The sequence below is a fragment of the Lycorma delicatula genome, chromosome 7 (genome assembly GCF_047948215.1).
Source record: "Lycorma delicatula isolate Av1 chromosome 7, ASM4794821v1, whole genome shotgun sequence".
Taxonomy (NCBI): Eukaryota; Metazoa; Arthropoda; class Insecta; order Hemiptera; family Fulgoridae; genus Lycorma; species Lycorma delicatula.
In genome coordinates this window covers 127,110,521-127,138,324 of record NC_134461.1, presented here as the reverse complement: position 1 = coordinate 127,138,324, position 27,804 = coordinate 127,110,521, and the positions used below count along the sequence as shown (strand labels likewise).

The following is a 27,804-nucleotide window of genomic DNA, read 5'->3' as shown; positions in this document are numbered from 1 at the left end:
TTTATGAAGAAACATTGCCTCCTCGCAATCCGATGGGGCAAGCACTCTCCGGTGCCAGTAAATTATTCTTTGTTTGTGCGGATGTGAACGCTAGGTCACGTTTAGGGGGCTTACGTTGCACAGATTGAACTTGGCGAGATCGCCATGCGTAAGTGGTTCGATGATGTCTTGGTTACAGCATCCTATGTTGCATCTGGTGAACTCCCAGTTATTTCTCGTTGGAAAAGATTTTATTTTGGTTCTGTTAGCATGTCTGCTGCACTGTGCAGAAAGGAACATCATTAGACAGTTCGCAAACGATCATCACGTTGTTGGCCGTGCGGATGATCAGAATTTGCATCTATATGTTGCAAGTTCATATTTTCAATATAGAGATCCCGCTGATCATCATTTTGAGATGTGGCAAAAAATCCTACGATTTTCCGGTGCCAGTCGATTCTTAGTTTGTGCGGATGTAAACGCTAAGTCACTTTTGTAGCATAGCGGGTCCACCGAATTAATTGTGTGCTTTTTCACACGACATAATTTGCAGGTATATAATATACCTGGTGAGTTGCCACCTAAGCAGGTATGGTAACATGCGTCGGATTTTTTTTTTGGATGAATGAATTCATGGGCAGCCATGAGTTGGGAAGATACTGTAAAAGGGTTGTCCGCAGGGCAGTGTATCGGTCTGTTATTGTGAGTAGTGGAGTTTGATTCACTTCTGAGGCTGAGGTTGTTCAGCGGGTTCGCATCGTTACTTATGCTTACGATGGTCTCCTGCAGGACGAGGGAGGCTTATGGAAGGTGGTTGAATTCCATGCGGGATACACGAGCTTAAGGGTCATCAATATAAGACGTCGTTTCGCTCGGAGAAGACCATGATGTTTGGAGATGATGATGTTTTGCACCTCAAAGACCGTTTGGCTGCGAGGCGGACAGTCGACGTATCGATGTTTACAAAACGAAATATATTCTGTCCTCAAAGGAACAATTATAAGGGGGATCACTTTTTCTTATTTCGTGTACGTCCCAGACCAAAACCACCCCGGATCTCCATCGATCCGGGCCTCCGCTATCTCCTGACCCCAAATCAAAAAACCCAAAAAATTACCCCCTCACCCAAAAAATTTTCGCCTGGCCAAATATTTCCGTTTCTAGGCGTTTTACTTTTTTTTTGGGTAGGGTATTTTAGGTCAGGGGTCGAATAGGTCAGAAATGGCATGAAACGCCTAGAATCGGAAGGATTTGACGTGACAAAATTTTTTTTGGGGGGTGAAAATTCATTACCTAACATGGATCTGCACGGTTAGTGTCCTTTCTAACGTACTCTTAACGGTTAATATTTAATTTAACGATGTGGATTGATTTGTTACTTGTAATAATCTTATTTGAATGCTTACTGTTTCTGCGAATAATGAAATACTATTTTGCTCGGAGGTTTTCTACTAAAAGTATGTAATGAACGACATATAGTTAATTTTCTTAATTGTACACAATATGAATGTGAGTTTAGAAACCCGTTTTACATTAATTATTTTCAGTTGTACTAAATACTAATTGTGTTATCTAAATAATATAAAACTGTAAGTAACAAGACGTCATGTTTATAGTCAATTAAGATGTATCTTTTATTTGAAACTTTAATATTATTTTTTGTGCCCGTGGACAAATTTTCGTTTTATTATTCACGCCTGTTGTTAGCTCTACTTTCCGTGTTAATAATTATTTTTAATATTAAGGCTTTAATATTAAGGTTATTGTTGCTGAAATTATTTACCCATCCCAACTATCTATTTTAATGGTTTGTTTAAAGGGTTTAATATTTTGTACTTTAAGAAATGCTTGAACATTTACTTCCTCACACAAATTATATAAATGTAACCACCCTCAAAAACTTTATTTATAAGCTCAAATTTGTAATAATGCTTTTGTAAAATGCATAGTGCATTTATTCATCGAAGGGCATCACAAAAATAACATAAAACTAAAGTTATTAATAATTGAGTTTAAGATTTCTTAAGTTCTTTCTTTTCCAAATTACTTCATTTTTCCCTAAGCTTTTCTTTTCTTTCTTTGATCCATTCACTGTGTTTCCTCTTCTGTTCCTCTGGAAATGTAGATTCATCCACTAGTTTTCTGAAAGATTTCATCAAAAATTATTTCTTTGGAGATATTTAATAATTAGAAATCAATTCTTTTGAACTAGCTTATTGGTTTTCTTTTTTTTTAAACAAAGTTAAATATTTGTTTTATTTATTTAGATTCAACCATTCCATTGAAGTGACCATATAAAATTTGAGTTTTTCTAATTGTATAGCTTTTCAAATTTCATCAGATTTGCTTAATTTATAAGTATTATCTTTGAGTTTTCTTAAAATAATTTTTGCACATTTTTTAAATTCTTGAATTTTCATTCCTCTTTATCTAAAGTCTTCCAAAATTACCAGATCATCAGCTAAAAGTAAAATGTTTACATTTAAATATTTAGATGTTGTGTCCCCATTTTTATATTTTCATTTTTATTAAGTATTTGTATTCTCCTATTCTATTCTCCAATTAATTTTTTCCAGAGAGCTATTGAACAATTTTGTGAGAGATCATCACTTTGTCTCGCTGCAGTTTTTATTTGAAAGGGTTTGGAAATTCTACCCAAAAATTAACAATTTTGAGTATGTCTATTTTATAATGTTTTAGTGTTATTGACATAAATTCTCTCGATATTTTAACCAGAGATTCTCTATTGAATCGTATGCTTTATGAATTTCAGAAAAATAATATTAATTCCGAATCTAAAATTTTTTTGTAAGATTAATATTTTGGTAGAATTTAGAGTTAGTGTGTACTGTAGTTTTGATGAGATAGTAGATGATGAATGAAGCAACGCTGTGTTCTTGAATCATTATATTTAATTTCCTGTCGCTCTTGTCATTTCGATTGAATTACAATATTTACATGAAAGTTAAGAACGTATGACGCTTTAGTCATAACTGAACTTGAACATTATCAAGAAACTATGAGTCCCTTTGGACTGTGCGGGATTCTGATGTAGAATGATCTTACGGCTTAACTTGCCGGAGAGTGTTAACACCCATTACATCACAGCACCGGACGGCTCAACGTGGAATGGAACAATCTTATAATTATTTTTTTTGCAAACAAAAAAAAGTTTGAGATTTTTATTTTATTTATTTTCAAACCATCTATGGTGGAAATATGTGGATCTTTTAAAGGCAAAATCTATCAAACCAGCTGATATTTTAAATTTAACTTGGGTTTTCAATTTTTATATTTACTAAAGAACTGTCTTCAATAGGCTTTTAAAATTAACCCACACTGAATAACAAGTGGTTTACTTTTTTATCTAAAAAAAAACTGGATTTTTCGATTTTCTAATTTTTTACAACCGCACATAAAGTACCAATCGCTTGTGAAAACTGTGTAATAATTTTCAAAACTAATTTTTTTTTAAAGCAAAAATATTCCGTGTAAGTATATTGCAACTAGTATTTCAATTACAATAAATGAAGTTAATAAAATATGGTAGGAATTAGTGAGGTTCGGTGGGAAGAGGAAGGCGACTTTTGGTCGGGTAATTTTAGAGTAATTAACTCAGCGTCAAATAATGGGCAGGCAGGAGTAGGTTTCGTGATGATCAAGAAGATAGGGAGGAGAGTGGAGTATTTCAAGACGCATAGCGATAGAATCATTGTAATAAGGATAAAATCAAAACCTAAACCGACAACGATTGTTAACGTCTATATGCCTACAAGCGCCCATGATGATGATGAGGTAGAGTGTGTATACGAAGAGATTGATGAAGCAATTAAACACGTAAAAGGAGATGAAAATTTAATAATAGTTGGAGATTGGAATGCAAGCATTGGAAAAGGCAAGGAAGGAAATATAGTGGGTGAATACGGGCTGGGCAAAAGGAATGAAAGAGGGGACCGACTTATAGAGTTTTGCACGAAGTATAATTTAGTAATTGCCAACACCCAATTTAAAAATCATAATAGAATAATATACACTTGGAAAAAGCCAGGCGATACTGCAAGGTATCAGATAGATTATATCATGGTTAAGCAAAGATTTAGAAATCAACTCGTTGACTGCAAAACTTACCCTGGAGCAGACATTGATAGCGACCATAATTTGGTGATAATGAAATGTAGATTGGGGTTTAAAAACCTGAAGAAAAGGTGTCAGATGATCGGTGGAATTTAGAGAAGCTTGAGTAAGAGGAGGTAAAGAAGATTTTTGAGGAGGATATCGCAAGAGGTCTGAGTAAAAAGATAAGGTAGAAAATGTAGAAGAAGAATGGGAGAATGTTAAAAAAGGAAATTCTTAAATCAGCAGAAGCAAACTTAGGCGGAACAAAGAGAACTGGTAGAAAACCTTGGATTTCAGACGATATATTGCAGCTGATGGATGAACGTAGAAAATATAAGAATGCTAGTGATGAAGAAAGTAAAAGGAACTATCGGAAATTAAGAAATGCTATAAACAGGAAGTGCAAACTGGTGAAAGAAGAGTGGATTAAAGAAAAGTGTTCAGAAGTGGAAAGAGAAATGAACATTGGTAAAATAGACTGAGCATACAGGAAAGTTAAGGAAAATTTTGGGGTACATAAATTAAAATCTAATAATGTGTTAAACAAAGATGGTACACCAATATATAATACGAAAGGTAAAGTCGATAGATGGGTGGAATATATTGAAGAGTTATACGGAGGAAATGAATTAGAAAATGGTGTTATAGAGGAAGAAGAGGAAGTTAGGAAGATGAAATGGGAGAAACAATACTGAGATCTGAATTTAAGAGAGCATTAAAAGATTTAAATGGCAGAAAGGCTCCTGGAATAGACTAAATACCTGTAGAATTACTACGCAGTGCAGGTGAGGAAGCAATTGATAGATTATACAAACTGGTGTGTAATATTTATGAAAAAGGGGAATTTCCATCAGACTTCAAAAAAAGTGTTATAGTCATGATACCAAAGAAAGCAGGGGCAGATAAATGTGAAGAATATAGAACAATTAGTTTAACTAGTCATGCATCAAAAATCTTAACTAGAACTCTATACAGAAGAATTGAGAGGAGAGTGGAAGAAGTGTTAGGAGAAGACCAATTTGGTTTCAGGAAAAGTATAGGGACAAGGAAAGCAATTTTAGGCCTCAGATTAATAGTAGAAGGAAGATTAAAGAAAAACAAACCAACATACTTGACGTTTATAGACCTAGAAAAGGCATTCGATAATGTAGGCTGGAATAAAATGTTCAGCATTTTAAAAAAATTAGGTTCAAATACAGAGATAGAAGAACAATTGCTAACATATACAGGAACCAAACAGCAACAGTAAGAATTGAAGAACATAAGAAAGAAGCCGTAATAAGAAAGGGAGTCCGACAAGGATGTTCCCTATCTCAGTTACTTTTTAATCTTTACATGGAACTAGCAGTTAATTATGTTAAAGAACAATTTAGATTCGGAGTAACAGTACAAGATGAAAAGATAAAGATGCTACGATTTGCTGATGATATAGTAATTCTAGCCGAGAGTAAAAAGGATTTAGAAGAAACAATGAACGGCATAGTGAAGTCCTACGCAAGAACTATCACGTGAAAATAAACAAGAACAAAACAAAAGTAATGAAATGTCGTAGAAATAACAAAGATGGACCACTGAATGTGAAAATAGGAGCAGAAAAGATTATGGAGGTAGAAGAATTTTGTTATTTGGGAAGTAGAATTACTAAAGATGGACGAAGCAGGAGCGATATAAAATGCCTTATAGCACAAGCTAAACGAGCCTTCAGTAAGAAATATAATTTGTTTACATCAAAAATTAATTTAAATGTCAGGAAAAGATTTTTGAAAGTGTATGTTTGGAGTGTCGCTTTATATGGAAGTGAAACTTGGACGATCGGAGTATCTGAGAAGAAAAGATTAGAAGCTTTTGAAATGCAGTGCTATAGGAGAATGTTAAAAATCAGATGGGTGGATAAAGTGACAAATGAAGAGGTATTGCGGCAAATAGATGAAGAAAGAAGCGTTTGGAAAAATATGGTTAAAAGAAGAGACAGACTTATAGGCCACATACTAAGGCATCCTGGAATAATCGCTTTAATATTGGAAGGACAGGTAGAAGGGAAAAATTGTGTAGGCAGGCCACGTTTGGAATATGTAAAACAAGTTGTTAGGGATGTAGGATGTAGAAGGTATACTGAAATGAAACGACTGGCACTAGATAGGGAATCTTGGAGAGCTGCACCAAACCAGTCAAATGACTGAAGACAAAAAGAAAGGTTTTAAATAAAACAACACAGTCATTAATATTTCATCTGGTGCTACTGTACTGTATGTACAACAGCGAGTTTGAACAAAGTTGGTGTTCTCTTCAAAAATTAAGAGTTACATTTACAAGTAATAAGTGCAATATTACACCATGGAATTTTTATTCGTGAAGATTATACTAATTTTATAAAAAAAAGGAAAAATATGGTATGAAGTGAATGACATGACATCAACAAAAAAAAATTGGCTGAAAAATTCAAAAAATGTATATTTGTTTGTTCTACAAAGGCAATAAATTTTAATAATAAATACATAAGATAACAATCAGTAATTCATAAAAAAAAATAAAAGAATAATCTAACAAAATGCAGTGATATCCAAAACAATTACAATGAAATTGTAAACCATATGGTAAGACTCTCACGGATAAAATGATACTGATATCAAAAAAAGTGAGACTACATTTCTATTATCAAAATCTCTTATTAATTTAGAATTTTGTTTAAAAAAATACATGTTAAATATATAGAAAATAGATATGCAATAATTTGTTACAAAACTCTTATCGGCACAATTTCATTTATTAAACAACGAATAATCAGAACGTCAAAAAAACTACGCTAAAATATATTTTTATAAATAAAAAATACAGGTTAATAAATAATCAACACATCTCCTACTAAAAAAAAGATCAGAATATGAAAGAAAGTAACACAAAACGCATTTACATGATTTTTTTTCTGTTTACATCCTTTAGTAAAGATATTGCGTTAAAGCATACATTCAATGAAAAAACCAAATTTTCATCACGTTGAAAAGTTAAAAACTTGAAATAATATTAAATACTTAAAATAAAGACAAGTCGTAGTGAAATATAAGGTGAAAATTACTTTCAAAACAAATATGTAATTCAAGAAAAGATGTTGAATCATTAATTCAACATGCAATATATAAACACCTATAGATGATAAATTTACTGTCACAAATTTATAATTGTCAAATTTAATCAAAATTGTTATAATGACTTTATACTACCCCTGCTAATTATATGAGTTTGTTTAATAAATGAAATCGGGCTGGTAGGAGTTTTGTAACAATTTTTCTATATTTTGCTTATTACATGGATTGCTTAAACATTTTTTATTATCTATTATTGTATATCTATGGTCTATATATTTAACATCTATTTTTTTAAACAAAATTCTAAAATAATAACAGATTTTAATTATAGAAATGTACCTCTCACCTTTTTTGATATCAGTATAATTTTGTTATCTGCGAGACTTTTACCATATGGTCCAACTGATTAATTATTTTTAAATTAATTTAAGTATCCATTTCAATTTATATTTTTAATTTGGAATTTTATATTTCTGTTTCTACTTATGTCTTTACATATTATCTTCCAATTTTCTGTTATTATAAAGGAAATGGGTATGACTATTTTAAATTTAAAACAAAGCTAAGTTCAATTTTCTTAGTCTTAATCTGTTTAAATCGCGAGGAAATTCTGTCAGTATAATTGTAAAGTCTGATAGTCTATTTAGGTGCTTTTGGGTCCATTTTTTTTAAGTATAACATTTTTTCATAAAAATAATATAATTTTTACCATTATTAAAAGTTACAAGTTACAGTCTAGTTCAGATAGGTTGAAATTATTGTTTTTATTTGCTGAATTATAAATAATAATTCATAGGGATTAGGTCTCCCAGTTTTTCTTTGTAAGCACTTCAGTCATAAGGCTTATTGTGCAAACAAGATTTCCTGGATCAGTCCACAGAAGTGCACTGCCAAATCACATCAAGGATGAACTGCATCTATGGGTTTGACAATCACACGATCTAGCAGTTAGACCAACACTCAAATATTGAAAATAGGGAAGAATGTATCTAGGATAAGAAAAGAGGTTGGTTATAAGAAAGGTAATCCACCCTGGAGGAACTGCAGTGCAAGACCAATAATCCCCCCTCAGAGTAAAGTTCAAGGCCCTTCTAGGAAATAATGCTCATCCCATCCCACAATCTCTCAGATCAGAAAATTTTTATCTGGAAGAGATTAACGCATCTGAAAAACAACAATGATCTATTTAAATAACTGCTGCAACAAAAATAGGTGGCTGTGGAGGAAATGTAGAGAACAAGTAGGAGTTCCTAAAAAAAAAAACCAAAACAATCTTGCCCATGCTTGGAATAGTGTGACATTGGAATTATCCAAATTATCCCTGCAACTTAACATTTCAAAATAATTTTGTCTATTCTACTCTATAAAAAATCTGCAATCATTCAAAAACAGTTAAAATCTTCAAAATCCATTTTAATAACTGTTGCCTGTATAATTTTACAATTAAGATTCCATTTACATTACTCTTAAATTAGACAGAACCAACTGGCTAACTATGTTTTTATTTTTACTTCAGTTTCATGATTTCAGATATGTTAAAAATGTATTTAAATGAGATAAAACTGGGCTTAAAGCGTGTTTAGAAGTAGAAATGTTGAAATTTAAATAAATTGTTTCAAAAAATCTACAGAAATTTTAATTAAAATTTTAAATCTCAAGACTTTTATAATAGGGCCAACAGAAAATAGTTTTTACATAATTAATTAGTTTTCTACACCAAATGGCAAATCTCCTGTTTATATTTTATTTCCAAACAAACTAGTTCAGATGCTAAATACTTATTTCTACATAATTATTTATTTCTGTTGAAAAAGTTATGACTTCTTGCTTCAATTTTATGATTGCAAGTATTAATTGTGAATCCTGTTTTACATCCCAACTAGATCCATTCCCTTATTTCTGTCTCATAATGAATTTCAGACATATTAAAGGTCAAGGGGCCTATTTATACCCAACCTATATCTCTTAAAATTACAAGAGAAGAGATGCTCAAAGGAGGAGATGATTACCATTATAGTCAGTGTACAGATGATGCTGTCTGCTGTGATAGTATCTACCCCCCCTGCTCTTGGTTGAGTGAATATTAATTCCTTTTTATTATTTCATTAAGTCCAATATTTTAATTTTTGAAAAATATTTGTTTCTAAAAGGCAATAGATAAATTCTGAAATGGTAAATTCAGGACATGGACTAAATTAACCAAATTAAATGGATAAAAATTCATGTTTTAATTAGTATCCAATATAATAAAAATTGTGTTGAAACCAATTAAAATATAATCATTATTAACTTATTATTATCAGTATAAGTCAGAAACAGCATTTTTGCTACAATATTTATTTTCATTTCAATAATAAGATGTATGTACATGCACCAACTCATATTATAAAAAAATACATCATTAGTAAACATTCAGAAATTAAATTTACTTATGTTAAAAAGATTTTACATATTTAACCTACCATAACAATGTTATTTAACATGTGTTGATTAATAAAAAATAGTTAATAAAAAAAAAGTAAAGAAAAAACAAATTTCAACTTTTCATTTTACAACATTAGAAGGTATTAATTAAAAGAAAATGTTTTTCAGAAATAAAACATTTATTTTTAAAAAATCCATAATTAAAGTAATAGTTAAAAAATTAAAAATTTGATAAGAAGAAAAAGACATAAGTTAATGGTTATGAGAACAGAATAGGAATGCTCAAGATCAACTTGAAAATATATTAATATCTATAACTAGATGTGCATTATGACCATCAGACAGTTATCCTCAGTAGACATTAAAATAATCAGAAGTATCATGAATAAAATATTAAAAGAAAAAAATAAATGTCTAGAATAAAAAATCATTAACAGGCACGAACAATTCTTCCTGTATTTAAGAAATATACCAAGTAAACTTAAAACCAAAAAATATATGACAAATAAGAAAATAAATAAGTAAAGAAATAGAAACTTCTGAATGCCAGCAATTAAGAGAGATATTAACTAGTGGTACTGTCCATGGCATTTCTTTATCCATGTATGTATTTTTCTGAGTATGTATTGAGTCACAACAATGTGACCAATACCTTGCTTCACCAAGAAAGGGCCAGATTTAATTTTACTTTTTATTATCTCTCTAAATCTACCCAAGCTGTGCCTCATGAAGTAGGCATGAAAATCCCTGCAATAAACTACTTTTCTCATTTGTTCTGAATATTTAAATTTATTTAAATCTTATGAGGATTATTAAAGTAATAATCAATTTAGTAGTTTCAAAGTTATAAATTTTCATTTTTTTGTAAACACTTCTTGGGCATTTCTATTTGCTATCATAAAAATGTGAATTTTATGTGTACAGTCAGTAGTTTCATTACTTTTGTAATCAATATGAATATGTAGTATAGTAACGTTGAGTTGAAACTTTGATAAAATTTACATTGTTTTATTTTAACAATTACATGAACAGTCACATTTCTTATCAAAATATTTATTAAATATTAACAGAAGAACTAGAACTTTAAAAATACAGTCTTGCAACATTTATACATGCATATTTTATAATCAGAATAATTAAGCCAAAGGCTTATATATGTAGCACGTAAGCTGTATCATTTTTAAGGATTAAGTTGAAATTTGTTATAAGGTACATCATTCAAACGCTACAGAAAAACTGAGAATAAAAGATATGATATTTTATAGAAGCAAACATACGTTGTACATTATCATATTAATATTATTATAAGTAAAATAAAAACAATAGAAAATTATTTAAATATAAAAAAATCCTTAACCAATGCATATAAAAAAAATACCCATTTAAGCAATGAACCAGTCCACCATCAATCAGTTTTCAAAACCAATTAAAGCAAACATTTGACAATGCAATATTCACAGTTATTATATATATATTTTATTTATGAATTAGAATGAAAAATTAAAAATACAAATTTTAAACAAACCACAAACATTATCAGCCTCAACCATTTAAAACAATACAAAAAATATTTACAAAGATAATTTAAAAAAAAAGAAGTTATGACAGAAAACGTGTATTATAATTAATTAGGTTTAAGAATTTATTACATGTAAATAAAAAATAAACAACATATACTTAAAAAAAAATACATCAACCAATCCAAACAAGACCAAAAGCTCTCTGACTAATAATGGATCTACATAATTGCTAAAATGTTATCATAAAACAAAATCGCACTTCAATTATAAAGAATTTAAAAAATATAGTCCCCTATGGGTTTCCAATATACTGAATGTATAAAAAATATATCGGAATTTCAAATTCATAATCTTTTGGCTGTTTTACAAGTACGCATGGATGTGATTCCCTAACTTTCTGCTTGCTCTGTCCATAAATAAAATACAAAAACCTATAAACACCACTAAATAAATAATGACCTGCCCGATAAACTAAAGACACAGCAGCAAGGGACATTTGTCAAGGCTCTGCAGTTAGTAGGTAGATAATAAACTCTAGTTATCCTTGTGTTCCTTTCTGCTTGACAGAACAGAACAACTAACAAAGACGGCAACTTCTAAATAGAAAGCCTTCTGTGTTTTGCAGTTTTGTTAAATTGGAATCTGTAGTTATACATTCCGATTTAATTCAACATGTTTAATTGTTTTAAATAATTGTGTAAAAATGTTTTAATTCAACATGTATTCTATAGAAAGTTTAACTGTGATCCTCCAAGAGACAATAACCTTTATCAATGGCAAAATTAGTTTGAAATGATCGAATGTTTGTGTAAAGAGTGAGGGATGATTGAGGTTCTGAAGAAAATGTTGCACAAGTCAGGGAATCTATACATCATAGCCTTAAAAAAAATCTGTTAAGGTCAGTTGCAACAGCTGTTGCAGGTTTTAAGAGCCTACTGATTACGCTGTGTGTGCTGACTTCAAAATCAAAATAATGCAGCATGAAAATGACTGTCTTGATCATATAGTGTTGCGATGATCAGCATCTCATCTTAATGTAAAGTTAATATAAATAATGTAATCCATTACTCCAAATATGCTGGTTTAAGTATGGGACGAACTTTCTATCAGTTGAATGTATGCCATGTGATGAAAGATGCTCACATTGAACATCTGAAGGGAAAAATTACTCTTAAAAAAAGAGTTACTCTTTCATTTTATTTGAGATTCATTAGTTTTAAGTCAAAGTTAAATTGACAGAATTTTTATTGTGTTAAATCGTACCATATAAAAAGAATAGTAAGCATCAATAAATACCAAACTAACAAAAAAAAAATTTTAATACAAAACTTTAAACTATTTTTTACAACACCCATCTTAAGCATTCCAGCCAGATTCAAGGTTACAAAACAACTAAACAATTATTTATCGCAATGTTTTCAATCACAAAGAACTTATTCCCAAATAAACTAAAGGAAGATGTATAGATTATTTAAATTTTATTACTCGTTAAAGTTTAGAAAACTCAAATAACTATGATGTCCTGTCATGGAACACTATTTCTTCCACTGTACTAGTGTTAACAATCCTTCAGAGACTAAACATAGAACTAATGAACACTAAGTGTTTACGCTTTCTAAACTTATGAGTAATAATAGGCTTATTTTTAAAGCTTGTTCTTGAGCATCATAGTAATCCTGCATAAACGTTCAACAAAACTTTAACACCAGAGTTGTCTTGAGTTGCTTGAGTTGTCTTTAATCGATCATGAATTCTTTCCCACCTCCTTAAGCAACCATTTACTCTATCTTTCAATACTTCTAAGTAGAATGGATCAAAAAGTCCTGCAAATTCTCTATAATTGGTTTTAACCCTATCTTTTACTTCTTCCCATTTACTACAGCATTCTTCTAAGGTTTCCTAAAAAAAATTAGTATTTTACATAGATTACAAAAGTATATGTAAAATGGTAATCATTCACAATAATCCACAGAAATTTATACGGGAGAATGTCAAACAATGTTAAACAGTTATATCTCCTTATTCCCTGAAACTGTGAATAAAAACTTTTCATGAATATATATAAAACTATTGAATGGAAAAAATTATTGCAATCACAGGAAATCAAGCTCCACAAACGTAATTTTTGAAAAAAATTGCATACATATGAAGGCTGTTCAGAAGGTTCTCAGCCTGACAAAAGAAAACACATTTTTGTCACGAGAATTCAAAAGTTTTTCAGAATTCCTTATTTATTTTTAGACATTTTTAGAAACTCAGCAGAATCATTTTAAAAAAGTTTAAATGTCCTCAAATAGTTCAACTGAATGTGTTTTTGCTCAACCTTAATAAACACAGCATCCATGAGTGAAAAGCTTTTTCATAATTAAAATATTGTGTAAAATGTAGTTGGCACAGTCTATAGAGATGTTTGCACTGTCAGTAAGCTATCATACCTTCAGCTGGTGATCATTACATATGACATAGGATGTAACCATATTCAAATTCAGCAGCCCACTTTTTTTACCATCAAAAACAAAGATGAAGAATCTTTTAAAGTGGAATCTCACTCTTTTTGTGTATTTTTTACGGTTAAACCTTTTAAAACAAAGTACTTTATACTGGCTAGAAATTAAATTATATCAATTTTTTAGAAAATTTCAAAATTTGTTTGCTTTATTCGATTACCATCGAATAACTGATAAATCGATTACCAAAATAACTGATAAATGCACATGTCAGAAATTTCACAGCACGCAAACTAAAAAATCATCTTGAATTTAATTTATATAAAAAAAATTGTAAAATTTGGTAATAACTACATTACTTAAAAATTAAAATAATTTTAATAATATAATAATGCTTAAATCTTACTTCCACAAAATGTATTTCTGCCTGAAGATCTCTATCAGAAGAAGGTGTAGCTTCAATCTGTTCAAGTTCCCCTTCAGATTCTGCCCAAATTATCAAAGCTGGTATATCTTCTTGTAGTTTACGTGACAAGTCTAAAGCTCTTTCCAAATTACCTTTTGATTCGGTAATCTGAAATCCCAACTACAAGAAAAAAGTAAATCAGGAAAATGAGTTAAATTTGAAGAATTAAACAAGAATAGATACTGAACTTTGACATTGCATATATATCGGAATATAATACATAAATTAAAAAAAATTATGATTGTAATTTACAACTCCAAGAAGCTAAACATTTTAGTTGCTTCAAATTCTGTATTATTATAAATTTCAGATATTTTAACAGTGAATTAATGTGACTTGATACTGCAATAATAGTGCTGTTTATCAACCTTCTTTAGCATTAATCTATCTTTCTTTAAATAATATGTTGTTTGCTATGTCATTTTTTTCTTTGGTTTTCATTTGTTTTGTGACTTGTTTTGTGACAGCTTCTTAGTACAAACATCTGTTTAAGTAAAATAACATTTGGTGTTCATGAAACTTTTGAGTGAAAAAAATATATATTTTTGAGGAGTAGCATATTTGTTGAAATTTTATTTCAAACAGGAGGACAGGAGGAGAAGACATTTAGGTAAATACACAAAAAAAATTTGCTATGATAAGGAAGGATATATTTAAATATATATAAAAAAGTTGTTGAAGTTGCAGAAATGCATTTCTTGATATGTTGATATTTTTTGATTAGAAAGGCATTGTTCGTGTAGGATTCCTCCCACAATAAAGACTTTTTTATCAAATAATATTGACATGCTGGAGGGGCTAGTGGAATCACAGATGCAAGATCACAATATGTACTTGTCATGCATTCATAATTTCTTCCACAGAATCTTTTTGACTCTCTATTCACCTTATTTAACTTTTGTAGACTTCTTTATATACTTTTGAGGATGAGGTTAACAATGAAATGTGAAAATTTTCATTTGATAAACTTTGACAATAGGATGTATTATTTGATGAAATAATCAAGTTGACAGTTGAAAAAATGCAGAGTATAAAAGTAAAGGGTGAACTCTGAAGACCTGATTAATTCATAGACATATATGCAAATAAATGCATCTTAAAAAAGTCTGGTCTTTTTTTTAAAGAACTTTGATCAATGATCAAAAATTATAAATTAATTATCTCAAAAAAAAAAAAAACTAATTCAAAGTGCAGAAAAATATATGTGCTAGTATATACGAATATGACATTTTAAAAACAAAAATGTTAATCTAAAAATTAGAAACACCTTACCTTATTATAAAGTTGTTTTAAGGAATCAAGGCGTATATTGTACTGGATCAGAGACATTACCTTCCTCAACCATCTTTCTTCCAGTTTTGATGACACTCTCAACTTCAGATTTGATATCACTCAAGGTCTGATAGAATCTCTGTAACATTACAGTAATAAAAATAAATTGAAATAATAATTAGAAAAAAAAAAAATAAATAAATAATTTAAAGGAAAAACATAATACAATAAGTATTAAGTTATTAAATAGTCACAAACAATTAGATAAATATTAATTTAAGATAAATAAATATAAATTCAAAGTCAACAAAATACATTAAATAAGAAAAAAAAATATTAATTTAAAAAATAATATACGATGCATATTCATGAAGTAAGGGCTATTAAATCATTAAAAAAAATTAAGTTAGAGAAAAGGATTTTACTTACAGTTTTAGTTTATTACATATCTATTTTACTTTTCCACATAATAGCACTTTTTGTAATGCTGCACCAGTTTCATTAACCCCTCTGTGTAGAAGTTCACCGCCTGGGAATTGAACCAGCTGACAATGGCAATCTTGAGTTCCTCATAGTTTTCAAACCATTGTCCACCAAGCCACTTTTTCAAATGCAAGAAGAGGAAGAAGTTGCTAGGTGCAAGGTTGGGGCTATATATAGGTGGTCAAAAAGTTCCCAACAAAAATCTTTAATCATCTTCTTGGTTAAGGCAGCAGTGTGAGGATGTGCGTTGTGAAGGATTACACTGAACAACAGTTTCCTATATTGACAATTTTGGATCACACATCACAGTTTGGTGAGCATTTCACAGTACATGTCAGCTGTAATTGTTTATCCATGTTCCATGAAATCAACCAAAATGATACCCTTTTTGTCTCAAAAATGGTAGCCAACATTTTTCAACTCGAGAATGGAGCTTGCTTAAACTTTTTCGGTTTGGGGAAACTTGAATGGTGCCGCTGCATTGACTGTTGTTTCGATTCTGCATTGGTGTAGGATATGCATGTCTCGTCGCTTGTAACACTGTGGGAAAATAAATCATTCTTCATCTTGTCAAGAGCGGTCCAAAAATGCTCGTCCATTGCACATTCTTTGCTCTTTGTGTTGGTCAGTGAGCATTTTCGATATCCACTCTGCACACAATTTGTGATATCCAAGCTTTTTTGTGACAATCATGTAAATAGAGGTGTATCCAACATTCGGAAATTCATCAGCCAGAGCACTAATCGTCAATTACTGATCACATCGCAGTTTTCAGTTTACTTTATCAACAATTTTGTCGATTTGAATACTGGGCTTGCCAGTGCACTCTTCGTTATGCACATTTGTGCGACCATTTTTGAAATTTTGACACCATTGTCTAACCTTTCCTTTACTCATTACAGTAGGTACATACACTAGGCACAACTCCCGATGAATTTCAGTAGCTGAAGATTTTTTTCAATTTCAACACACAAAAATTGAATCACACACTTCATGACTGACAAGAGAAACGATTATCGCAGACATTGCGATCTGCATTTACTGGTAGGCAAACAACTCAAACTGCAGCGGCTTCATAAATAGCCGATAAATGGTCCTGCATGCGTGAAACTTTGTCCAGACCTTCTAATATTTAAATATAAGCTGATGACCCTTACTTTATGATTATGCCACGTAAATGTAAATCATAAATTACAAATATACAAACCATGCAGTGTTTTAATTGTCCCTGAATTCCTTCTGAATCATCAGAATCTAACTCTAATAAACAAGTAGCTTCTTCAACACCTCTTAATTCCCTTAGAGCTCTAGATAGTCGTCGTTCAAGATCAGTAGGAGAACGAAACTGTTCAAATTTTTCAGCAACATCAGTAAATTTTTTCTGCAATAAAACCAAACATGAATGAACAATAGGGGAAATACTTAAAGAGCAAAAAAGCATTGTTAAGTATTTCTTTAAAAACTTTTTGTGAAAGAGTTGTAAGTTGTTTTCTGTACAAGCTACAAAAAATTTTGGTTAAAATTAAAAAACACATTCTTTTCAAAAATCAGCTCAGACAACTTATTAAGGTTTTTTTACCTGCAAAATTTGGTGCAAATTCATAAAAGGAAGTTTGGTAAAACTATTCTAAACAAGATTTTATCCCCAAGATTAGCGAAATGATTATTACACCCTAAAACCCATAATTCATCATTTTAAAAGCCTAACACCAGTTCCATTATATAAATTAATGAAACTGATAAAATTTTGTGAGTTTTTTTAACAACTCATAATAAAAATACTAAAAAAACAATAATGGTCTCTAATCATTTTGATTATTTCTTCTGACCCCAAAAAAACATGAACTGCCAATAGTGAGCTTCCCAATAAATTTAGACTGTTGTCTGACTATCATGTGATGCCCATCATGCTAACAGAAACAACTAAATAATAGGGCATCTTAAGGCACATCTGATTAAAGGTCTTGACATGACATATTTTAAATCTTGCTATATTAATTTTTCAATTAATCTACTGATATGGGGGTATGAGCTACCAAAAATCCCCAAAAAATTAATATTACTTTGTAGTGAGAAATTAATTATCTGATTGGGGAAAACATTTTGAAAATGTATTAGGATAACAAATTTAAAAAAATTCTGAATAACAAGATTGCTGGTTGATTTTTACTTCCTCGTACAAAGTAAAGGAAGCAGTGTGAACCAAAAGTGTCCAAAAAACCCCACCACCCAATTTTTTTGGATTTTAAACTTTTTCTTAACTGCAGTAATACGCCCTAATTGAGAGTTTTTCAACAATGCATCATAAGTGGTACTTATTTACATTGGTTCCAGAGTTATAGACAAATTAAATTTTAATTAATGAAATATTTGAATCTTAGAAGGGGAAGGCACATCAGTTCTAATCAGACTTTATCTCCTTTTATTTTTTCACTTTTTTTTAATATAAATATATTGATTTAATTATTAATAATTATTAACCTCTGATTGTAAAAAAAATTTACAAATAATTCAATAATAAAAATTTCAGAAGTTATTAATGAAATAAAATTTTACGTACTTCTATTTTTAAAAAATGTGTAAATGTAATTTAATAGGCATGCAAAGAAGTCATGTAGTGTCCAGATTTTTTTTCTTAAAGAAGATTCAATTTTTTAAATTAATGATATGCAGATTGGCAATTTTGCATCTGTTCTATAATTTATATAGATAAAAATGTAAATGTTCCTTTGTTCAAAATCTTAAATCTCTGGAAGTTCTTCACCAATTGCTTTGAAATTTTGACACAACACTGCATTCAAATACACGTGGGTGTCACACCTATGACAGGTAAAAACATGCTTTTTTTGAACAGTGCTGTGTTCGATGTAAAAGCAACACACGCTATACAAAATATTTTACGATTCAATTTCAGTGTTTCCGATGCGTGTGTCCGCTATAGGCTAAAAAACTACTGGACTGATTTACTTGCGTGGAAAAGGAAAAATTGGAAGAGGGAAGTAGGAAAAAATTAGAAAGGGGAAAGGGTGAAAGTGAATAACAAAAAGAGAAGTGGGGGAGGAAAGAGGGAACTGGGAAAAGAGAATGTGGTAAAAATGATGGGGAAAGGAAAGGGGAACAGGGAGAAAGAGTAAAAGGGAAACTTAAATTTTATGAAGTTCTGTAATGTTCAGTTTGTGAATGTTTTATCATATTTTCATATATTTATATTTCACTTATATCTTAGCTTTTTATCAACCGATTTCAACAAATGATGTATAATTTTATTCATAACAAAAGGTTTTATATTCTATCTAATAAAACATACCGTTTTTATTCAAGTACCCCCCGCACTTTTTTTCTTGGAATTGGAGAGGAAAAATAAGGGTGCGGGGCTTACTTGAAACACAGCCTTTTTAGCCAGGATAATTTATGTAAAGTAAATGTTTTCTTAGAAGTACCTAAATTCAATCACATAAATATAGTTACATTAGGCTTTCGTTTATCAATATCGGATGTCACTTATACAGTATTATCGATAGGAACAAAGTTACTGTATTTTTATAAAACTGATTCTTTCTGTATAAGCTGCATCCGGTTCTAATGACACTACAGTTACAGTATCAGTTACCCAACATCGTCTTATCTATTCGCCATAGTCATTGTACAGTTTATATATCTGGAGGGTTATGTGCATTTTATCTGTTTAGTTTATCTTGTAAAGTTTAATACAGTGATTTATTTTAATTACGGCATTAAAATGAGTACAAAAGGACAGCGTCTACGATCTTTTACAGTAAATGAAAAACTGAGCCACGAAAAGGCCTTTTATTACCAGTGCCTTTCCTGCGTATTCTATAACGCTCAGTTTTTCATTTACTTACTTTTGTACTCATTTTAATGCCGTAATTAAAATAAATCACTGTATTAAACTTTACAAGATAAACTAAACAGATAAAATGCACATAAAATTGTATGACTGTTATGAAAAAAAGGAAATGCAGTTATGCTGTCACGACAGAAATGTGTCAATCATATGCTCGTGAAATCGCTAAATCATTGAATAAAGTTGATTTTAAAGCAAGCCGTGGATGGATAACATGATTTTTTGCACGAAATGATTTGTCAATAAGACGAAAAATAACCATTTCTCAACGACTTCCAGACGCTTATGAATAAAAATTATTACATTAAATAAATCTTAGAAAAGATAAAGGCTATTTGCCTTCTCAAATAGGAAACGCTGATCAAACCCCCATATATTTTGAAATGCCATTTGACAACACCGTAAACAAAAAAGGTGAAAAAAGTGTTACGATTCACACTGGTGCTAATGAATAACAAAGGTGTAGTGCATTACAGGTGTGCTTTGCATTACTTCTGATGGATCAAAATTACCCCCTTACGTTGTTTTTAAAAGAAAAACACTTCCTACCGTACAGGTAAATGGAGTTAATAACAGAGCACAGGTATCAGGTTGGATGGACGAAACCTTAAGTTTAAATCAGGTGTGCTGATACCAGTTTTAAAATACCGGTATGATGGTAATGGATAGTTATCGGGGGCATACGACTGATAAAGTGAAAGAAATCTTAAAAAGACAGACCAAGTAATAATTCCAGGCGGATTGACATCTCTATTGCCATGTCTGCATTAATAAACCGTTCAAATCTGCATTAAAAACTGTACAGTAAATGGATGGCCAATGAAATTTCTTTCTCATGCCTAAAGGAAGAATCAAACTCCCACATTTTAACCAGATTTGTGTTTGGATAAAAGATGCTTGGGAAGGTATTTCCATGGAATTAGTAAGGAAAAATTTTTAAAAATGCGTTATATCTAATCAACTTGATGGTAGTGAAGACGATCACCATTGGCAGAGTGACGTGGAAACTACCATTTTAAATCCTATAACTATTTTTAAATAGTTATGGGATTTATTAAAAAGTGTATTGAAATGATCCTTTTCAACATGATACTTTCTTTTTGTTTTACTGGCCTACTAATTCTGAACTAAACTAGTACCTACAGTAATTAATATTGTAATTTAAATGAACGAATAAAATCCTTTACATTCTGCATATTTTCATATTTACGTAATTTTTTTCATATATTTTTAACATTCAAATACCGGAATATACTCAATTTTTTTTGTTAGATTTTATTGGCTTTTTTTATTTTTATTGGCTTCTTTATTCAGATTATACAGTTACCGTAGTACCATGCGAGGGCGTTAAATGATAACTGAACTTCAGATATGGAACAGGGAATGTCTTGTTCATTGGTTTAAGTTTTATTGGTTTGCTATATATATAATATTGTTACCATAGTAACAGGCAAGGGTGTTAAATGATAACTGTAATCTGAGATACAGAAGAGGGGAATGTCATTGGTTTAATTTTTAGACTTATCTATTCTGATTATATTGTTACCGTAGTAACCTGTGAGAGCATTAAATGACAGCTATAATCTGAGATATGGATGAGGGGAATGTCTTGTTCATTGGTTTAAATTTTATTGGTTTTTCTATTCAGGTTATATTGATACTATAGTAACCGGTGAGGGCATTAAATGATTTCTGTAATCAGAGACATGGAAGAAGGAATGTCTTGTACATTGGTTTAATTTTTATCGGCTTTCCTATTCAGGTTATATTGTTTTTGTATTCTGATAATATTGTTACCATAGTAACCGGCGAGGTCATTAAATGAAAACTATAATCTGATACGCAAGTGGAAAAGTCTTGTCCATTGTTCTAAATTTTATCAGCTTCTCTATTCAGATTATATATTGTTACCATAGTACCCTGCAAGGGCGTTAAATGATAACTTAATTTCAGTTACGGAAGAGCGAATGTCTTGTTCATTGGTTTATATTCTATTAGTTTTTCTTTTCTGATAATATTGTTACCATAGTAACATGCGTGGGCGTTAAATGATATCTGTAATCTGAGATACGGAAGAGAGAATGTCTTGTTTATTGGTTTAATTTTTACTGGTTTTTCTAATTATATTGTTACCGTAATAACCAGCAAGGTCGTTAAATGACAACTGTAATCTGAGAAACAGAAGGGGACGAGTCTTGTTCATTAGTCTAATTTCTATCGGCTTTCCTATTCAAGTTATATTGTTGCCGTATTGTTACCTGTGAGGGCGTTAAATGATTGTTTAATCTGAGATACGGAAGAAAACGTCTTGTTCATTGGTTTAATTTTTATCAGCTTTTCTATTCAGATTATATTGTAAACATAATACCCTACGAGGGTGTTAAATGATAACTTAATCTGAGATACGGAAGACGGAATGTCTAGTTCATTGGTTTAAATTTTATTGGTTTTTGTATTCTGATAATATTGTTACCGTAGTAACCGGCAAGGTCGTTAAATGATAATCGGAATTTGACATACGGAAGAGGAAAAGTCTTGTTCATTGGTCTAATTCTTATCGGCTTCTCTATTCACATTATACTGTTACCATAGTACCCTGCGATGGCATTAAATGATAACTGTAATCTGAGATACGGAAGAGAACAAATCTTGTTCATTGGTTTAATTTTTATCAGCTTTCCTATTCAGGTTATATTGTTACTGTAGTAATTTGCAGGGGCGTTAAATGATAACTGGAAACTGAGATACGGAAGAGGACAAGTCTTCTTCATTGGTCTAATTTTTAGTGGCTTTTCTGTTCAGATTATATTGTTACCATAGTACCCTCCAAGGGCATTAAATGATAAATTAATCAGAGATATGGAAGAAGGAACAAGAATGTCTTGTGCATTGGTTTAGTTTTTAGTGGTTTTATTATTCTGGTTATATGGTTACCGTAGTAAACTTACCGTTAAACATTAACTGGAATCTGACATACAGATGAAGACAAGTATTGTACATTGGCTAATTTTTATCAGCTTTCCTATTGATATACAAAACAGATATACTGTTTTCATAGTAACCGGAGAGGTCGTTAAATGATAACTTAATCTGTGATATGGAAGAGGGAATATCTTGTTCATTGGTCTAATTTTTATCGGCTTTTCTATTTAATTATATTTTTACCGTAGTACCCTGCAAGGGCGTTAAATAATAACTTAAGTGGACTAGTACAGGTTTTTTTTTGTCCTGTTACCCAATTGTTAATGTCCGGTAATTTTTTTCTAAGAAAGGGAAATTTTGTTTTGTGACACGAAGTGGGTACCGCTACTCAACCGGTATACATACGGCAGTGTGAGTTGATTCTCCTTGAGCTGTGTAAAAATTTTGTGCCGTTTCCGGTCGTGTTACGAACAAAATGTCTTTTCATTCGAACGTGTTTTCATTCTTGAACAATATTTCGCTACAAAATTGTACACGAGTGTAAAAGAATCATTTCAAATTAATTTTGTTGGTGTTTCTCCACCAGAAGAAATGCCAATTTCTAGGCTAGCAAACCAATTTTGAGAGACAGGTAGTGTTTGCGACAGAAAACGTAGTGGTCGACCGACTCGCTTGACAGATAATCTTTTAGAGAATGTGAAAACAAGATTGCTCAATTCTCCGCGGAAACATTTACAAAACCTTTCCACGCAAGTTGGTTTATCCTATTCGCGTGTTCAGAAAGCTGCTAAAAAATTGAAATTGTATCCGTATCGTGTACGATTAGTCCAAGAGCTTCAGCCTCCAGATTTAAACAAGCGATTGCAATATTGCCGTTGGTTTAGGTCTCTCGTAAATGATAACGGAATCGAATTTTTAAACACAGTGTTCTTTAGTGACAAAGCTTGGATCCATCTCGATGGTTATGTGAACAGTCAAAACTGTTGAATTTGGGCAGTTGAAAACGCTTTACAAGACAAATCTTTGCATCCTGAAAAAATTGGTGTGTGGTATGCGATATCTTGTCATCGTATAGTCGAACCCATGTTCTTCGAATAGACAGTAAATGGTGAAGTATACAGGAATATTGTGTACCAATTTGTATCCCTCCTGGAATCTCAAGAACGCTATTGCTGGTTTCAGCAAGACGGGGCTGTATGCCACACGTCTCGAATTCTCGAAAATCATGGATTTTCTGTAAGAGTTCTTTGATGATCGAATAATAAGCAAGGACTTATGGCCTCCAAGATCCGCAGACCTCACATCTTCCGACTACTTTTTGTGGGGCTATATTAAGTCAAAAACAATCAAACAATCATTTTGTGGGCCTTCAAAAACAATCCTCACACTATTGATGAATGATGAACTTAAAGTCAATATTACAGACTTAAAAGATTTAGATACCTTAGGGATAATAGCGTCTTTAACAATTATGTAATAGCTTTTTATTAAATCTCTTTTGTAAGTAACAAATAAATGTTTTTATTCCACCTAAATTTTCCTTTCTTAAATTACATTTAAAATTGGGACAGGAGTAAAAAATCACTCTGTAGTATTCAATGCCAGTTAAAATTTATTAAAAATACAGATTTTTATATTTATATAACAAAAAGAAAGTATTTTAACTATCCAAAATATATTTTTGATAAAATAAATTCAATTAAAATAATTAAAACATTTATTATTTTTCCTGTAATAATACCATTTGCTCATTTAACCTGGCGGCAGCTTCCATTTTACCAGCATGTTTATAATGACGTATTTGATGTTCCATTTCTTGTAATGTTGTGCTCTGATTTTGGAATTCTTCAATAAGTCTCTGTTAAATCAGAAAAGAATAAAAATACAATAACAAAGTTCAGAAAAAAGTTAATTATAATGAAAAAAAAAAAAAATAGTTTCTTATTTACTTTTCTCTCTAAAAGGTATTTTCATTCAGTAATTTCTACCACAATTTTCACATGCTACTAGGTCTACTGTTATCAAAACAATATCTACCAATAGATTATTTAATATGAAATACAAGCTACCGCAAACGTTTCCAATTATATGCTGATAAATATAAAAAATATCAATGCAGCTTTGGAATGCATGCCTACTCATTCTTTCTGACATATACTGGTTAGTTTAATTAAAATAGCCATCAAAAACCAATAAAACAGCTACAGAAAAAACAAATGGTTTTTTCCGGATGTGAACCACAAATTTAAAAAAAATTAACTGAATGATAATATAATAGTTTTTCAAATAAGAAATTAAATTGCTTCATAAGTCACAATTTTATTTTTTTTTAGTTTTTCTAAACATCTACGAGGTGCGACAATAAAGTAATGAGACTGATTTTTCTTTGCAAGATGTGGCAACCCTGCAACTTGCGTAGGCACACCATCTTTGACCTTGGTCTATAAGCTACTTCTAGTCCAAGTGGCACATTGATGCAACTGCTCAGTCGTGAGTTGTGCTGTAATAAGTGAACATGTGTTTGTGTCCCTCGTCACAGCTTTTTGGACATCTTGTGTTGTTTGAAAATGGTGTCCCTTGACCGCCATTTTGACTCTTGGAAATAGAAAAAAGTCGCACGGAGTGATGAAAAAATTGAAACATTCATTCCATTCAAGACTATCAAATTCTTTCTTCACATTTACAAATATCATGTAGTTGGCTTTACTATTTTAAAACTGCCTTGTAAAAATAATCTGAGGATAAGAATACTGTTGTACCTATGCTTTCTGAAACTAAACTGGTTTTTGTCTAGTACACCTACCACATGTTATATTCGCACAAATATTATAAATAAAGAAAACTCACTCAAAAGTAATTTTTAAAAACTGCTTGTAGTACAAAAAACTATTACAAATTTTGATACCAGCATGAATGTAGTTAACCATAAACATTTTGAATAACATCTAAGAATATACAGATATGGAAACTTAAATTCTCATTACGCAAAATATATTTCAAAAGTTTGTGGCATTTGAAATTTGACAAGGTAATACAATAAACCTATATAAATCTAACAAAGAAAATAAAACCCTGATAAAAATAATTTTTTATATATACAGAATGATTCTAAATTGCACAGCAATCTCTCAAGAGATGATCCTACAGCCAAAAATAAGAAAAAAAGTTCATACAAACATAGGTCAGAAAACGGCTTAGCAAGTTTTGCATTGTGAAACATTTAGTCCTGCTTTCGGCCCCCTCTGTGAAATTAACTGAACTAAAATTCTTGAGGTACAAATTGGTGCTTCCTTATGGTTTTTTATTTAAGAAATTTAATAAAGGTGGTCCTAGACCTCTGTGAAAAAAAGGGTAAAACATGAAAAAGTTTTGTCGGAAAATACACTTTTTTCAGTCTGGGCTAAAACTTTCTTAATTTACTAGTAAAACAATAATTTTTACTTACCTTTGTAGAGAATTTAATTCTGAGAAGATTGATGCAAGTAATATCTTAAAGTCAAACACAAATTTGTAAAATTCAACTTTGATTAGAAACAAACACACACAAACTGGATCGGAAAAGTAACAGGATTTTAAATAGAACAATTTACATACAAGTGCCAGAAATTATAAAAATAAATTTGAAAGACATCCTTTTAAGATATATTAAAAAATTTTATTTTTTCGTAGGTTGGCAATAACAGCTGAACAACAATTAAGTTTAGTGTTTAGCATTTGAATATCCATTTGAGTGGTGTTAGTGCTTTTATTGTTCAGTCACTCACAATGAGTGATGCCACAAACATGTTAATTTATGGTAAAGTAAATAAAAATGGATTAGCTGCTGTGCATGAATACCAAGAAAGTTATCTAAACAAATTTTTTTACAGCTTTATCAAGTAACCATTTTGATATTTAACAATTTTTTTTAAAAAACAGTGTTCTGTTTAAAATCTACTTTTCCAATCCAACTTGTGTGTTTTGCATCTAATTAATGTTGAACTTCTCAAATTTGTGTTAAATTTTAATACACTTATTTACATCAATTTTCTCAGAATTAAATTCTCTATGAAGTTAACTAGAAATTTTTATTTGTTTAATGGTAAGGTAACAAAGTTATTTTATTCTGAACCTAAAAAAGTATTTTCCAACAAAATTTTTTTTTGTTTTATGTCTTTTTTCTTAAAACCTAAATGAGAGAGGTCTGGGACCACTTTTAGATCAAACCATAAGGAAGGACCAATGTTTGAGTAGATTTGTACTCAACAATTTTAATATGGTTTATCCTATTAAATAGTATAATAATGGTAATATTTAAATGAATTATGTGTTTTAATTTCATTTTTATTTTCTCTAATGATGAAAAATATCCTAAAGCTTTTATAGCAAACATCAACTAAGAATAAAATAAATATAAAAAAATATTAATTTCTCTTTTAATAAACTGAATTTAAAGTTGCAAGATACAATTCTATAAAACTTTCATTAATAAGAAATAGAAACATTTACAACAATCTTGGTGAATTCACTTCATACAAATATATAGCGGGTAGGCGGAAATTAACTCCCTATTGAAAATTGTTTATAATTTTTTTAATACTTAACCAATTGTCATGAAACAATAAAAGCAATTTGCTCCTTACAGTGATAGAATTTATTACATGACATCTCATTTTTCATTGCAGGTATCAGTGGCAGACCATGGCATGTCTAACCTTGTGTGAGTGGGCTCAGCTGGCATCCTGGTATGAAGTATAGAAGTCTGTGGTACAAATACAAAGATGGTGGCTAAGTGTGAAAGGACCTTATGCCTCAGTAAATGCAAAGACCATAAGGAATTGCCACTTGAAGCTAATGGACACAGGTTCTGTATCAGGAGACATGGTCGCCCCTTAACATTCAGGATGGAGGAACATGTGCAAGTGGTTCAAGATGTGTTCATTTGAAGTCTTCAGAAATCACAAAGACAGGCATCTTGCAAAAGTGATTTAACCCAACATACAATTTGAACTGTTTTGAAGAAAGAGTTGAATTTTCATCCATGGAAATCACACTACTGCCAGGAATTATCGCTGGAAGACGGTGATCATCGGTTGGAATATGGGGAGATGATGCTTGCTTGATATGAAGACTGGTCTGATATTTTTGGTAATATCCTGTGGTCAGATGAAGCCATGTTTCATGTTGAGGCTTTGTTAACCAGAACAATTGTTATTAAATTACTGGGCAACAGAGGATCCAAGGGTGG

At 30.8% G+C, this 27,804-nt stretch overlaps 1 protein-coding gene and 1 long non-coding RNA gene across 2 annotated transcripts in view; both read right to left on the bottom strand.

Annotated features, from left to right (window-relative positions):
• Positions 1-12,787: 12,787 nt before the first annotated feature.
• LOC142328377 (uncharacterized) lies at positions 12,788-17,152 on the bottom strand. The gene is made up of 4 exons (XM_075372085.1): positions 16,998-17,152; positions 15,308-15,446; positions 13,976-14,155; positions 12,788-13,021 (listed from the first exon to the last, which is right to left on the bottom strand). Exons 2-4 carry the CDS (start codon positions 15,362-15,364, stop codon positions 12,788-12,790), a joined length of 471 nt encoding a protein of 156 aa, XP_075228200.1. The 5' UTR covers positions 15,365-15,446; positions 16,998-17,152.
• Positions 17,153-24,183: 7,031 nt separating this feature from the next.
• The window catches only part of LOC142327498 (uncharacterized), a 35,309-nt gene continuing 31,688 nt past the window's right edge, over positions 24,184-27,804 (bottom strand). The window contains exon 7 of the long non-coding RNA XR_012757001.1: positions 24,184-24,435. This is a non-coding gene — a long non-coding RNA (uncharacterized LOC142327498). The remainder of the gene's footprint in view (positions 24,436-27,804) is intronic.